This window comes from Kryptolebias marmoratus, linkage group LG7 (assembly GCF_001649575.2).
Source record: "Kryptolebias marmoratus isolate JLee-2015 linkage group LG7, ASM164957v2, whole genome shotgun sequence".
NCBI lineage: Eukaryota > Metazoa > Chordata > Actinopteri > Cyprinodontiformes > Rivulidae > Kryptolebias > Kryptolebias marmoratus.
In genome coordinates this window covers 1,995,187-2,009,075 of record NC_051436.1, presented here as the reverse complement: position 1 = coordinate 2,009,075, position 13,889 = coordinate 1,995,187, and the positions used below count along the sequence as shown (strand labels likewise).

The 13,889-nt window shown below is 45.1% G+C and overlaps 3 protein-coding genes across 4 annotated transcripts in view; 1 reads left to right on the top strand and 2 right to left on the bottom strand.

Moving 5' to 3' along the window:
* The window catches only part of LOC108249164 (transmembrane protein 184C), a 7,804-nt gene extending 2,928 nt beyond the window's left edge, over nucleotides 1-4,876 (bottom strand). Inside the window, exons 1-10 of one of the 2 annotated variants that reach the window (XM_017438355.2) lie at nucleotides 4,636-4,876; nucleotides 4,122-4,284; nucleotides 3,271-3,401; nucleotides 2,485-2,521; nucleotides 2,030-2,235; nucleotides 1,880-1,954; nucleotides 885-978; nucleotides 502-614; nucleotides 315-414; nucleotides 104-181 (exon numbers count right to left, since the gene is read on the bottom strand). In XM_017438355.2, the coding sequence (XP_017293844.1) occupies nucleotides 104-181; nucleotides 315-414; nucleotides 502-614; nucleotides 885-978; nucleotides 1,880-1,954; nucleotides 2,030-2,235; nucleotides 2,485-2,521; nucleotides 3,271-3,401; nucleotides 4,122-4,238 (951 nt within the window). In that variant the 5' untranslated portion in view covers nucleotides 4,239-4,284; nucleotides 4,636-4,876. The remainder of the gene's footprint in view (nucleotides 1-103; nucleotides 182-314; nucleotides 415-501; nucleotides 615-884; nucleotides 979-1,879; nucleotides 1,955-2,029; nucleotides 2,236-2,484; nucleotides 2,522-3,270; nucleotides 3,402-4,121; nucleotides 4,285-4,635) is intronic. The other variant, XM_017438356.3, reaches the window with a different exon arrangement.
* A 1,227-nt stretch (nucleotides 4,877-6,103) lies between these two features.
* LOC108249163 (endothelin-1 receptor) overlaps nucleotides 6,104-13,889 on the bottom strand; it is a 19,570-nt gene continuing 11,784 nt past the window's right edge. Inside the window, exons 2-8 of the mRNA XM_017438352.2 lie at nucleotides 12,203-12,940; nucleotides 11,340-11,467; nucleotides 10,294-10,492; nucleotides 9,408-9,560; nucleotides 8,412-8,545; nucleotides 8,219-8,327; nucleotides 6,104-7,243 (exon numbers count right to left, since the gene is read on the bottom strand). Coding sequence (XP_017293841.1) covers nucleotides 7,145-7,243; nucleotides 8,219-8,327; nucleotides 8,412-8,545; nucleotides 9,408-9,560; nucleotides 10,294-10,492; nucleotides 11,340-11,467; nucleotides 12,203-12,790 — 1,410 coding nt within the window. The 5' untranslated portion in view covers nucleotides 12,791-12,940 and the 3' untranslated portion in view covers nucleotides 6,104-7,144. The remainder of the gene's footprint in view (nucleotides 7,244-8,218; nucleotides 8,328-8,411; nucleotides 8,546-9,407; nucleotides 9,561-10,293; nucleotides 10,493-11,339; nucleotides 11,468-12,202; nucleotides 12,941-13,889) is intronic.
* On the top strand, nucleotides 13,116-13,691 carry LOC119617180 (ring-infected erythrocyte surface antigen-like; the record flags this gene model as incomplete). Its single annotated transcript, XM_037976512.1, has 1 exon — nucleotides 13,116-13,691. A coding segment is annotated over exon 1 (516 nt), but the record flags the coding sequence as incomplete, so codon positions are not given.

Genomic DNA, 13,889 nt, shown 5'->3' with positions numbered 1-13,889 from the left:
CAGACAGACAGACAGACAGACAGACAGACAGGCAGACAGACAGACAGACAGACAGACAGACAGGCAGGCAGAGAGACAGACAGACAGACAGACAGACAGGTACCTGGACGTAGGGTTTGTAGGTGAAGGTGTAGTGGTGAGCGACAGCAGCCAGGAACATTTCTATGCAGATGATGAAGTCCTGTTATAAAACCATAAAAAATATAGAGGCTAAAACTAAGAAAGATTTGACAGATTTCCAGAGAGTTGTTGTTTCTGGACTATGAATGAATTATTTGTCTTCTTATGTGCTTGTTGTTGTTGTTGTTGTTTACCTGCAGCCCGGTGGCCACAGCCTCCACACTGTCCCAGTCCCAGGTGTGTCTGTCGGATATCACCCCGACTTTCACCAGCAGCGCGATTAAAACCGCCTGCCTGCAGAGAAACCCGACGGGTCAGCTCTTAGCCACAGGCCGACATTTCCCACAATCCCCTGAAAGCAGCGGAGGAGCCCGGTCCTACCAGAACGAGACGAACACCACCAGTTTGACGCAGAGGAACTTTCCCACGGGTCTGATGGGTTTCAGCTCGTCTCTCAGAGCTCGGTACAGAAGCACCAGGCAGTACATGGCAAACTGTGGACACACAGGCGTGAGAACACCTCAAAAGCTTCCAAATTCACACCTAAGAGGACACGGTTGTTGTTTAAAACTGCGTTTATATTTCTTCTGTATCACAGAAACAGTAAAGCATCCAGTTAAACCTTTACTGAACTCCAGGAAGTTGCGCCTACGTGGATTCGGAATGTGACACCGAGCCTTCTTATAAACTGTACATGAGTTTCATCAGCATATTTGTCCTCTAAAGGTTTTTAATTTGTTTGTAAGGATGTTCTGTGTGTTCACCAGCTGGGAGATGTTGTTGATGATCACCAGGTAGGACCAGGCGTTTCTGAAGCTGAAGTTGGCCTCGTCGTAAACTCCACAGAGCTGACAGATGCTGCAGAAACAGACCCCGCCAAAATAAAACGCTGAGTCATGCTCCACTTTCTGCATCGCAAACTGCAGATGAACTAACATTTGCCCAAAATTCCAAAGAAAAGATGTCTATACTTTGATATATGACCGGTGTAAGACGTGTAAAGAGATCATTATGATCAGCATGGTAAGACTTTCTATAGAGAGTGTCAAAACTCTCGATAAAGACAGGCAGACAAAAAATAAGTCTCAGAGTGTGAAAACTATAAGTCGTATCTCAAAGATTTCTTGAACTATGAGCAGCAGAAGACTCTGATGGTCACACGAATGAAGATTTATGTTTCTACAGTGTTTTATGTGGGAAATATGACAAGTTAAAAAGAGTCTTCATTGCCAGTTTTCAATAAAAAAAATTAAGCTACAATATAACAGGTCTGTGGAAGCTCATCAGCAGTGAGAGACACACTGGGTGAAAGAAGACAAAAATCCCTACGTTTTGATGTAAGAACAGCTTAATGCAAAATTTTAGAAACATAGATTAAAATCATTGCTCTTCAGTTGAACGTTTTGCGAGAAAATCTCCAAAAAAATTCATAAAACTTAAACAGTGATTGTGCAAAAACAGTTAAAGATATCAAAATGCCAGTTCTGACATGTAAAGTCCAACTTTCTGTGACCCTTTTAAACTTTAAATGATGTTTCTGCTGTGAAGTCTGTCAAACAGGGTTGGGTTTATTCAGACATTTCACCTAAATCCCATTCTTGTCTATGGGCAGGTTTCTCACCGTTTTTTGTGAATTTCATCCACATCGTAAGGCTACCGAAGGTCATAGCACAATATTTGTGTCTGAGCCACAAATACAAGGTTGGATTAAGACTTTTGCACAGAACTGTCGTCACCATGGTAACAGAAAAGGACTCACAGTGCAATCACGGTGGTGACGGGTCGGACCACCGTGTACTGGAGGACTCCCAGCTTACACCTGAACAGCAGCACCCTGACGGAGACACAGAACAACATGAGCGCCTCCGCCCCGAGGCCCCGCCCACCCCGAGCTGACCCCTCCTCTTACTCTCCCATGGGCCACGGCGGGCAGCAGCAGAGCGGCGGCAGGTGCGGCTGCTGCTGCTGCACCTCCAGCATCAGCACCAGGCTCGGGTACTGGTTGCTGAGGAAGTTGAGCAGGAAGACCAGGAAGTTGTAGATGACGTAGGCCTCGTAGCACTCCCTGCAGGTGTCCACGTAGATGGCCATGCTGGGGTACCGCAGCGCCAGCCACTGAGCGGAGACGAGAACAGTCAGGGAACCGCAACGGAACGTCTGCTTTACGCACCGCCACATCGAAGGAAGAGGACTTTTTATTCACGGTAATAAAGTTAACTGACATGAGGAGGACGGGTCGGAGTGTTTCTCTGACTCCTTGTTGTTTCCAGTTGAACCCTGTTGCCATGGCAGCACATAGGGGTACAACTGTGTGTGTGTGTGTGTGTGTGTGTGTGTGTGTGTGTGTGTGTGTGTGTGACTCACGCTGTCCAAACTGTAAATAGGCACCATCCACAGAATCCTGAAAAACAAGAAGAAAAAAGCTGCAGACTTTTGTAGTTCAGGTTTTATTTCTCTGAAAATCTGAGGAAACTTTCAGAAAGTCGCCCCAAAAATTTCCCTCATATTCGTCATTTTTAGATCTCGTCTCGATTATTTCTCTTTTATCTTCAACCATGAAGCAATTTGTGATCTAAAACCCCTCCAATAAAAACAAACAACTGGAAGTTGCTGAAAATAATCATCAGATCCTACTTTTTAACTTTCAGAGTCAAACCAATTCAAAATGGCCGCTACTGCTGCCACAAAAACGGCTCTAACTCAGTCAGTTTTACAGATACTGAGCTAAAATTTGGTGTGGTAGTAGCTGAGAGTCACTTACAACACATACTTTAAGGGCTAACTGATCGTGTGAAATCTTGGTTTTAAACTTTGGCACGGAAGGAGGCGAGGAATTTCTTCAAAAACACTCGTTTTATTTATAGATATACATGTACTGATATCACACATCGACAAACAGCTTCAGCTCTGCCCACTCTGGCAGGAGAGGCAGCGGGCGACATGCATTCCTTCAGGTCTTTTATCTGTTTAAAAGAAACTGCAGCAGAAATCAAAGGTGAGCAGCATCTTAAACCTTTTTAAGGTTAGAAATAAAACTGATCCGAGTTAAAGTTTGTCCTGCAGGTGGATCCAAGAAGAAGCTGAACAGTTCAGGTAAATGTCGGTTTAACAGGTGAGACACCTGTGGGCTCAGGTGTGTGTGTTCGGTACCTGATGATGGGTTTCTGCAGCTCCGGCTGCGTGTAGTGGACCATGTGCTGCAGAATCCCCCACAGGGAGACGGGGATGGTGAGGAACACGAAGACGCCGGCGATGAACCAGGCTTTGCTGTGAGTCCCCACCTGCAGGAACAAGAGTCCACCGAGTTAAAACCAGGCTGGAACGGGTCGGACCGGGTCGGACTGGGTCCAGCTGGGTCAGACTGGGTCAGATTGGGTCAGATCTTGGTCATAGTGGGTCAGACTGGGTCAGTCTGGGTCCAGCTGGGTCGGATCAGGATCAGACTGGGTCAGAATGAGTCGGATCGGGATTAGACTGGGACCGATCTGGGTCAGACTAGGTCAGATTGGGTCCAGCTGGGTCCAGCTGGGTCCAGCTGAGTCAGATCTGGATTAGACTGGGACCGATCTGGGTCAGACTAGGTCAGATTTAGTCCAACTGGCTCAGATCTGACTCAAACTGGGACAGATGTGGGTCAGACTTGGTCAGACTGGGTCCATCTGAGTCAGGTCTGGGACAGACTGCGTCAGGTCTGGGTCAGTCTGGGTCCAGATGGGTCCAGCAGGGTCCAGCAGGGTCAGGTCTGGGTCCAGCTGGGACAGTTTAGGATCAGACTGGGTCAGATCTGAGTCGGGTCTTGTCAGACTGGGTCCAGCTGGGTCCAGCTGAGTCAGATCTGGATTAGACTGGGACCGATCTGGGTCAGACTAGGTCAGATTTAGTCCAACTGGCTCAGATCTGAGTCAGGTCTGGGACAGATCTGGGTCAGATCTGGGTCAGACTGGGTCCAGCTAGGTCCAGCTGGGTCAGGTCTGGTCCACTGGAGGTGGTGGACAGCTCACCTTGTCCTTCTGTAGCTCCCAGATGCACAGCGGCACCACGGCCGCCAGCAGGACGGCATACAGAACCAGAACCAGCGGACGGATCCACCTCCTCCACTCTGCACAGGTGCATGGCATGACGGCTGCTTCGCCCTGAGCGCGGACTCACAGGCACGCTGCACACCTGCCAGTCACAGCGCAGGGACACAGAAACAGGCAATCTGTCAGAAACTTTGTTCTTCCTACCTAAAATAAAGCCTTCCAGGTACACTGAAGTTATTGCTAAGGTCATTTGGCTGTGGCAGCCATCTTGAATTGGGTCAATGAGCTGTAGAGGAACTTCTAATGGTTATTTCCTGAAAGTTTCATTAAAATCCGTGCGGATATTTTGCTAACAGACAAACAGAATGAACACATGAATCCCTGTTGTTTGGTTTCTGATATTTAACTTTATAAAATAATAAGTTAATATTATAAATAATAATAATCAGATCCATCAGGTGTGGAAGGAAAAGCTGCAGAGCTTCGTGTTTACCTTCAGACTGATGCTCGGCCTGCTTTCAGCCTCCGTCCTGGTTCTGTTACCAGGCAACGCATCCCCTCCTCTTCCTCCTCTTCCTCTTCCTCCTCTTCCTGCGCGCGACACCCCGACCTGACCCTCAGCTGTCGGGGATCGATCCCGTCGATGGCCGCCCTCCTGATCAATGATCGATAATCGGCTCAACAACAAGCAGAGGAGTCCGCCCCGGAGCCGCAGCTGCTCTCCTCCTGCTGCGCTCCGCCTTGCGTCATGACGTCACCAGACCTCTCTGCGCGATGACGTCACCCGCAAGAACCTCAGGCTGCGTAAACAGCTTTTAAAAAACATTAAATTATGACAAAATTTGGTGTTTTTAGACGTAAAAGTTCATTTTTTTACAGGAGAAGGCAAGAAGAAAAAGGAAAACTTGATTTACTTTAATCAATGATGTCAAACTATTTATTTATTTATATTATTTAATTCTTTTAATATCAAAATGTAATTTAATGTTATTTTATATATATATTACCATAATTATAAACAACTGTTATTATTTTTATGAAGAAGTGAGAGAAGGAATTACCAAAACAATATTTATTCATATATTTTAGCTTCTGTTTATAAGGATATTCAAGTAAAAATAATAATAAATAAAGATAAGATACACAGCTTTTTTTAAAAAATAGCAATTAAATCTATGATTGTATTATAATAACAGGAAGAAATCCTGTTCATAATTAAAACCATGATGTAAAAATCTAAATAAAAAAATCAAAGACAAGAGAATATAAAACTTTATTTAAGAAAATTTACCATAATTTAAAACCCAAACATTAAAGTGAGTTTAAATAGCTTCAAACTGTACATGAAAAATTCAGAAATATTCAGATGAACACACTTTTTGTTAAATACACAAAATCAGAAGTTCCTAAATCTTCATAAAACATTATTTTTTAGTTCATTAGATAAATGTTTTGATCAAACTTTCACATGAAAGTTAGATAAATATGTAAACAACACAGAAGTTGTTCAACTTTATTTCATTATTCAGATTATTGAGGAAAAATTAAAACCCCAAAGTATCAAAATTTTCACTCAAAATTCAAATAAATACAAAAGCAATTGACAATTTAACTAAATAAAGTCAAATAATGAGATCCCAATTCTCTAAATAGGATTAATTAATGTTGTATAATTTAAAAAAACACAAAATTGTCTAATAAAAATCCAACCTTATCAGTTTTTAAGGTGTTTAACTGAATTTAAATCCACTCTTTACTCTGATCAGTGCAATAAAAATAAATCTGTTTCTTTTTGCATAAATATGACATCAATAAAGTAATAAACACAAAAAAATAAGCAAAAGCATATTTTTAGTGACATTTAAAGTGTTTTTCATGGCTTTCTGATAGGTTAGAAGCACCACGTTGAGTTATATTAAATATTTTAGTGCGCAGTGATTAAAAAAATAATTAAAAATTAAAAAAAAAAAAAAATCCTCTAAATGAGGACGGATGTAAAACTGAGTTTCACCTCCAGGGGGAGCCAGAGCGCATTTACACTCAGTTCTATTCATCTGTTTTTAAATTTTACACTGAAAAACTGATAATAAATACACAAATTTTAGGGCTTCACGAGGAAGACCAGAGCCCTGATGAACAAATAAAGTACTTTATCCAACAATAAAGTACTTTATCGATCATTAAAGTACTTAATCAGACTCTGAAGTACTTTAATCTGAGCTGTTGGAGTTCCAGGGTCAGGGTGTCCCAAACGGATGTTCTGCTGCCGTTCCAGTTTTAAAACTGAGGCCTCGTGGGTCATTTTGACCCAGGGTTTTTTCCTGGTTTTGGATTTAAACAGAACCAAACCTCTCCTGCGGTTCTGTTGCCTTTAGGCCTGAAAATACGGTGAAAACCGAACATCCTGAAGGAAGAGGAGGAGCTCATGAAGAGCTCATGATCCACACATCTAACCAGTCGGAGGAAACGGGTTCTGGGTGTGTTTTCAGTGTGAAGCTGAAACTCAACGACGTAGACGCTCCTCGAAGGAACCACCAACGAGCACGATAACGTCCGAAACAAAAATCTACTTTCTTTGTCGTAAATCGACAGCGTTAGCGGCCATTTTGGTCGAATCTTAACATTAACACAACGTCACGATCTCACCCATCTGTTCATGCTCGGAGGGTGTTTTATGAGTGACTCTCAGCTACTACCACACCACATTTTAGCTTAATGTCTAAAAATAAATTACAGAGTTACAGCCATTGTGGTTGACAGGCTGTGGCGGCCATCTTGAAACAGGCTGACTCCAAACTTTAATCAGCTGTAGATATAAATCCAGGGATTTCTTTATAAACGTTTCATTAAAATTCATCCTGTGGTTCATCAGGCAGACATAAATAAACACACTTTTTGTTGTATTTCCCCACCGAAGACCTGCGGAACCAGGACTGACGCTGTTTACGTGAACCTGTAGTAAAATAAGACGCTTCAGGCTCTCGGTCGGGTGGAGGCGGCCCTCAGTGGTCGGTGTGTTTGTACTGCAGACTCGTCACATGGTGGAGAGGCATCATGCTGTTGGAGAGCGAGTCGGAGTAACACCAACAGCACAGGCAGGACTGTGGGGACACGGAGGGACACGGGGGACACGGAGAGACACAAAGAGACAGGGACAGTCAGGTTAAATCTGATAAAACTGCAGAAAACAAACTCTAAAGGATCAAATCAGAGAAAAAGTTACACATTAAAACTTTTGCACAGAACCAGACCCGAGTCATCAGCAAACGTTAAACAAGTTAAAGAAAAGTTCTTCTTTTAGAAGTTAAAGATGATTTTAAAGAGGGTCAAACAGACCTGAATATAACAGGATTTCCGCCTTAAATGAATTCTTTAACAATCAGGACTCCACCATTTCCTGGAACCAGATATGACCTTTGACCTTTGATGAATTCACAGCCTTCAAGGCCGAGCTGAGATAACCAAATGACAAAAATGAGATCTCTCAGACTTCTGAAAAAAGTCCTGAAAGTCTTCGGCTGCTGTTCAGCTCAGACTGTCCTGAAAGCCTTCGGCTGTCGTTCAGCTCAGACTGTTTGTCCTGAAAGTCTTCGGCTGCTGTTCAGCTCAGACTGTCCTGAAAGCCTTCGGCTGCTGTTCAGCTCAGACTGTCCTGAAAGCCTTCGGCTGCTGTTCAGCTCAGACTGTCCTGAAAGTCTTCGGCTGCGTGAAGCTCAGACTGTTTGTTCTGAAAGTCTTCGGCTGTCGTTCAGCTCAGACTGTTTGTCCTGAAGGTCTTCGGCTGCTGTTCAGCTCAGACTGTCCTGAAAGCCTTCGGCTGCGAGAAGCTCGTGGCTCTAACTCCTCGTCAGGAAACCGGGGTTCCTCAGAATAGTTGGAATGCCCCTTTAAGCCGACACGCCGCTCTCCGTTTCCCACAGGCCGTTTATCAAAGGTCACGACCTCTCAGTGTTTAGTCCACTCCCGTCTGTCCTCCAGATAAACCGAAATCTCAAAACATCTCAGAGAGTCTCTCAGCGTCCCACGACCTTTGACCCCCCCGCTGTGACATCACTGCCTCAGAGACACGTTCTTACCTTGAAGCAGTTCTTGAACTTCTTGGAGATGAAGAAGAGGATGATGGGGTTGATGCAGGAGTTGATGGTCGCCATGTTGATGCTGAAGTAGTCGAGCACCAGCAGGAAGCTGCAACAACAGAGAAACAGTCCTTTCAAAGTTAAAGCACGTGAAAAGGCAGCATGAAAGCCGGTCCGAGGCGACGGCTCGTACTTCAGGAGCTCGCAGCGGTGGGCGTCGTGAGGTCTGTAGATGGTCCTCTTCAGCAGGCGGCTCAGGTGAAGCGGGAACCAGCAGAGAGTGAAGATCACCACCAGGCAGAAGACGGCTTTGGCTACTTCTCGACGCTGCAGGAAGAAACAGAACAAACGTCACCTTTTCTGTGCCTGACGGCGTTTATTCACGTGTTACCACCTTTAAACCGCAGAATTAAGACAGTTTTTAATCCCTCTGCTCATTTATTTCAGCTTTCAGCTCACAAGTCATGTGACCTCATCGACCTCCACTTTAAAGACGCAAAAACAGGAAATAACTTTATTAAACAAGGCTTAACGTCCAAAACATCATTTATATCAGTTTATTATCACCCATCTTTCATGGAAATCAGTATTAGCAAACACCAAAACGGCTACAACAGGTAAAATCAGGTGTGGTAGTAGCTGAGAGTCATCCCCAGCAGGTACTCTGAGGGCTAACTGATCAAGTAAAAACACTGTTTTTGTTTTATTTATATATTTCTGTCACGGTTTGATGTTTTATTAGAGTTATGTTCATTCTGGGCTTCGATTTTAAATAAATTTAAAACATCTTTTAGGTCTAAAAGGGTTTTAATAAAAACATAAGCTTTTCCTATTAATTAGAGACACTTTTGGTATCATTTTATCCTGAATTTTAGGACCATAAAAGGTTCCTTCGAGGGATGCTAAACCTAAAAAATATATTTTTAGTTGATCTTTTTCAGCTAACATTGAGCTAAAAACTGGAAACTTTGCTTTATGTTTTCTTACGGGAGCAGGAAGTTGGACGTTTGTTGAGTTTTGTTTTCACAGTTTGTCATTTAAAGAACCGTTAACAGAACGAGACACGACAGGTTCTCATTTTAGCTCTCAGAACCCAAACAGAACCGGACATGTTTGTGTTTCTCAGTTCGCTCTCTGAGCTGAAAACTCAACGGTTGATGAGGATCATGGTGACGTTTTGTGCTCGCACCTGTTTGAGGTGTTCACTCAGGGACACCTTCAGGCTTCCCTTCTGGTGCTGCAGCATCTCAAAGGTCATCAGGCCGTAGAAAACAGCCGAGCACGCCAACGGCACGCAGAAGTAAAAGCCAAACAGCCACCAGTCCTTGGCGTCCCGGTAGAACTGGAAACAGAAAGATCAGAAAGAGTTTAAAGTGTCTGCAGTTCTCCACACTGGAGTCTGTCTTTATCCTTCCATGGAAAGGCTGAGAGTCCAGAGCCCGGTCAGCTGACCCGGGTTCTGCGCTGCTGGTGTTCCGTCCAATCATGACCCGGAGACGTAAACAGGAAACGCTGATCTAAACCATCTGAGTTCACGAGACCTCGCCCAGAAACACAACAACAAGAAGAAGGACACGCTGGGAGGGGACCAGACTGACGGGTCCGTTAGTCCTTTAGTCCTTTAGTCCCAGCCCGGAGGCCGAGACGGACCATCAGAACCATCAGAACCATCAGAACCCTCAGAACCATCAGAACCATCAGAACCCTCAGAACCTCCACCCTAATGCTCAGGTTCACCAACAGTAAGTGCTGACAGCTCTGCTATCTGAGGGAAATCTTCACGTTTTAGATCTGATCTGTTGGATTAAAGTTCTGTAAACTGAGACAAGGATTCATCTGAGGAGCTTAAATGTGACGAAATAAAAAATTATAATTTTCTGCAAAATTACTCGAACCTGAAAAGCAGCAGAAAAAACAAAAGTTTTTGTTTTTAAAAGACGAGTTGAGGAGTGAAGACAGTCTTCGCTTTGAAGGCTCAGATGTCTGTGAACACATGAAGACCACACACATAAACACCTCCCCCACACACACACACACACGCACACACACACCCTCACACACACACACACACTCACAGTCATGAAGGGCGTCCTGGGCTGCAGCATGCAGGTCTTCAGGGTCACGTTGTGGCGCTCGTTGGGGACCAGGTCGAAGCCGACGGCCTCCGGCACGGCCAGCACGATGGAGAGCAGCCAGATCGCCACGATCTCCACCGCCGTTGCCATGGGAACGCCGGTGCCCTGGATCCGGGACCAGGACGCCACGGCGCGATACCTGAGCGTCAACACAGTTTTAGCTGCTTTTTCAAATATGAACAGCTGTTTATCTGAGGTTTTAGCTCCAGATTTAAACATTTATTGGATTTATTTGAACCTTTTTCTTGGAATAACGACTCAACAAACAACTTTAATGAGTTTTAAAAACAAGATTTGAACTTAACTGTGGATTCTCTCTAAGTTTAACAGAATATAAATAGATAAAACTGTTAGGAAGTGGTTCTGGGAAGTCTTTTAACTTGAAAGGGTCGAGGCTTATAAACGTATTAGTGATCAGGATTGACTGCAGCTGGTAGGTTATCTTTGCCAGAGTAAAAAGGATTAGTTTGGCAGCTTTCAGATGGAAGGAAATCTGTTCAGACCTGACATGAACTGGACCCTGCTGGATCACCAGAGTCCACCGTGATCCAGTTTTTCTTTTTGTTTGTTTTTCTGTGCCACTGATACTTCCTGTAAAACTTTTATCAACTCCCCACAAACGACGTTCCACCGAGCAGCAAAGGAGTTTTTCCACGACTTGAAGGGAAATCACTTTAAGCTGCTGCAGCCGAATGTCGGGTCTAAATGTTTACATCAGTGTGGCCCACTCCATCCGAGCTCACATCATAAAAACCTGAGAGCTTCAGGAGAACGTGCAGACGATTGGATTCACACGTTTTCCACACGGCTGTTGGAACGTTTTCCTCTACAGTGGAAAATGTTAGCGGCTGACGTTCAAACCGTACAGCTGATGTTTTTTTTTACCATCTGGATTAATTTAACAAACAAAGGCCTCGGCAGCATGTGGAAGAACCACACACAGCCACAGCCGCCTGGCTCCGCCTCCAGCTGGGTCTTCGTCTCACCTGTCCACACTCAGAGCGCACAGGTTGAGGACGGTGATGCCGACTGAAGCTTTCTGCAGGAATGGGAACAGCTTGCAGAGGAACAGCCCAAACGCACTGTCAGCAAAGGGCCACTGTATCAACAGGAGCTGCACACACACACACACACAAAACACACACAAAAAACACACAACAAGGCGGTGGAAGGTTAGCGATGTAGCAGCGAGTCTGTGTGTGACGTGTTATCAGCGTCAGGAGGGTATTTTTACTCTGCTATCAGAGAAACAGGAAGGTTCTCTGTTCCCAACAATCAAGTAACATTAACACCTGAAAGATGCAGCAAGAACGCTGAAAGCTGAAAGCTAAAAGCTAAAAGTAGCTAAATGCTGATTCTGACTAACCGAGTACTTAATGAGTAATACTTAAACGTTAAACAATGACTTTAAAAACACGTTTCTTTTGTTTAGAACCCAACAGACCGTCTGCTTTCTGATTATCTTCTGTGTTTATCTTAAAATATCTCCGAACTACAAACATTTTTGTTTTTTTACCCCCAGTTATTTACGAGAGGAAATGACGTCATTAAAGTGGTATCTGTTCGAAGTATCGGGTATTTTTGCGAGTACAAGTACGAGTATTTGACGCCCAATACTGGAACACCAAGCTAAAAGCTAAAAGTCACATAAAGCTAATTAAAAACTACAAAAACAGCAAAGTACTGGCTAAAAGTAGCAAAAAAGTAAAAATAATAAAATGCTGAAACCTAAAACTAGCTAAAAGCTAAAGGTAACGTTTTTGACAACCATGTTTTTTAAAAAGGGAAATATTATTTTAAAAAGTAATAAAGTTACAAACAACAGGAAAGCACGGAGTGAAGCTGAAACCTTGTAGACGTTGATGGGAACGTCGATGACGATGTAGATCAGGTCTCCGAGGGCGAGGCTGGCGATGAGCGCGTTGGGTCCATTCCTCATGCTTTTATTTTGGTAGATAATCCTCAGCAGCGTGGCGTTGCCAACGATTCCCACGGCGAAGATCAGGCAGGACAGCACCGTGTTGATGTATTTGAAGGCTGTGTGGATCGACATCATGTGCAGGCACGGCGGGGGAGGTATCATGATTCTGTGGGATGCGTTGGGGGAAGATGGAGGAGAGGCGGGTTTTCGTTCATGTTTGGGTTTCAGCTTCCTGGTTTTCTCCGACTCCAGAGAGGCCTGAGGTCTGAGCGCGGTCTCCTGGGGGAGGCGCGAGTCTCGCCGGCTGGCGACGGCGTGTTGAGGCGGCCGGGCCGTGCCCGAGCTCGACACCCTCAGGTCCAACGGGCGTGGCTGAGAGGTGGCGTTACCGTGGCAACCGACGGGCGCGACGAACAGGAAGCAGCAGGCCAACAGCAGCAGGAACATCCTCCTCATCCAGGACCCCTCTGGTCCAAAGCCACCGACTGAGTCCACCGCCGGGACTCCAGAGACCATCCTGGATTAGGACGGTTCAGAACCAGCCCGGTTCTAGAGACACGCTTTGTCTGCTGGTTGGAGAACAAACCTTTTCGTTGTGGCAGGAAGTTCTTTAACCGGAGTCCGGGTGGATCGAAGGAAATGTTTTCAGATGAAGTGAAAGAAAATCTGGAGACCAAGAAACAGAACCGTGATGGATTAAAAGAGTTCACTCTGAAGAACAGGATGAGGAACACAGGGAGGAACATGAGGAGGAACACGTTATGGAACACGGTGAGGAGGGGAGGAACACAGGGAGGAACACGGGGAGGAACAGGATGAGGAACATGAGAAGGAACACAGGGAGGAACACAGGGAGGAACACGGGGAGGAACATGAGGAGGAACACAGGGAGGAACACGTTATGGAACACAGTGAAAAACATGATGAGGAACACAGTGAGGAACACTTTATGGAACATGGTGAGGAACACAAGGAGGAACTCGAGGCGGAACACGGTGAGGAACACGGAGAGAAACACATTATGGAACACGGTGAGGAACACAGGGAGGAACACATTATGGAACACAGTGAAAAACATGATGAGGAACACAGTGAGGAACACTTTATGGAACATGGTGAGGAACACAAGGAGGAACTCGAGGCGGAACACGGTGAGGAACACGGAGAGGAACACATGGAACACGGTGAGGAACACGGTGAGGAACACGGAGAGGAACACATTATGGAACACGGTGAGGAACACAGGGAGGAACACATTATGGAACACGGTGAGGAACACAGGGAGGAACACATTATGGAACATGGTGAGGAACACAGGGAGGAACACGGGGAGGAACAGGATGAGGAACATGAGGAGGAACACAGGGAGGAACACGGGGATGAACACGGGGAGGAACATGAGGAGGAACACAGGGAGGAACACTTTATGGAACATGGTGAGGAACACAAGGAGAAACACAAGGAGGAACTCGAGGCGGAACACGGTGAGGAACACGGAGAGGAACACGTTATGGAACACAGTGAGGAACACGGAGAGGAACACGTTATGGAACACAGTGAGGAACACAGGGAGGAACACGTTATGGAACACGGTGAGGAACACGGAGAGGAACAC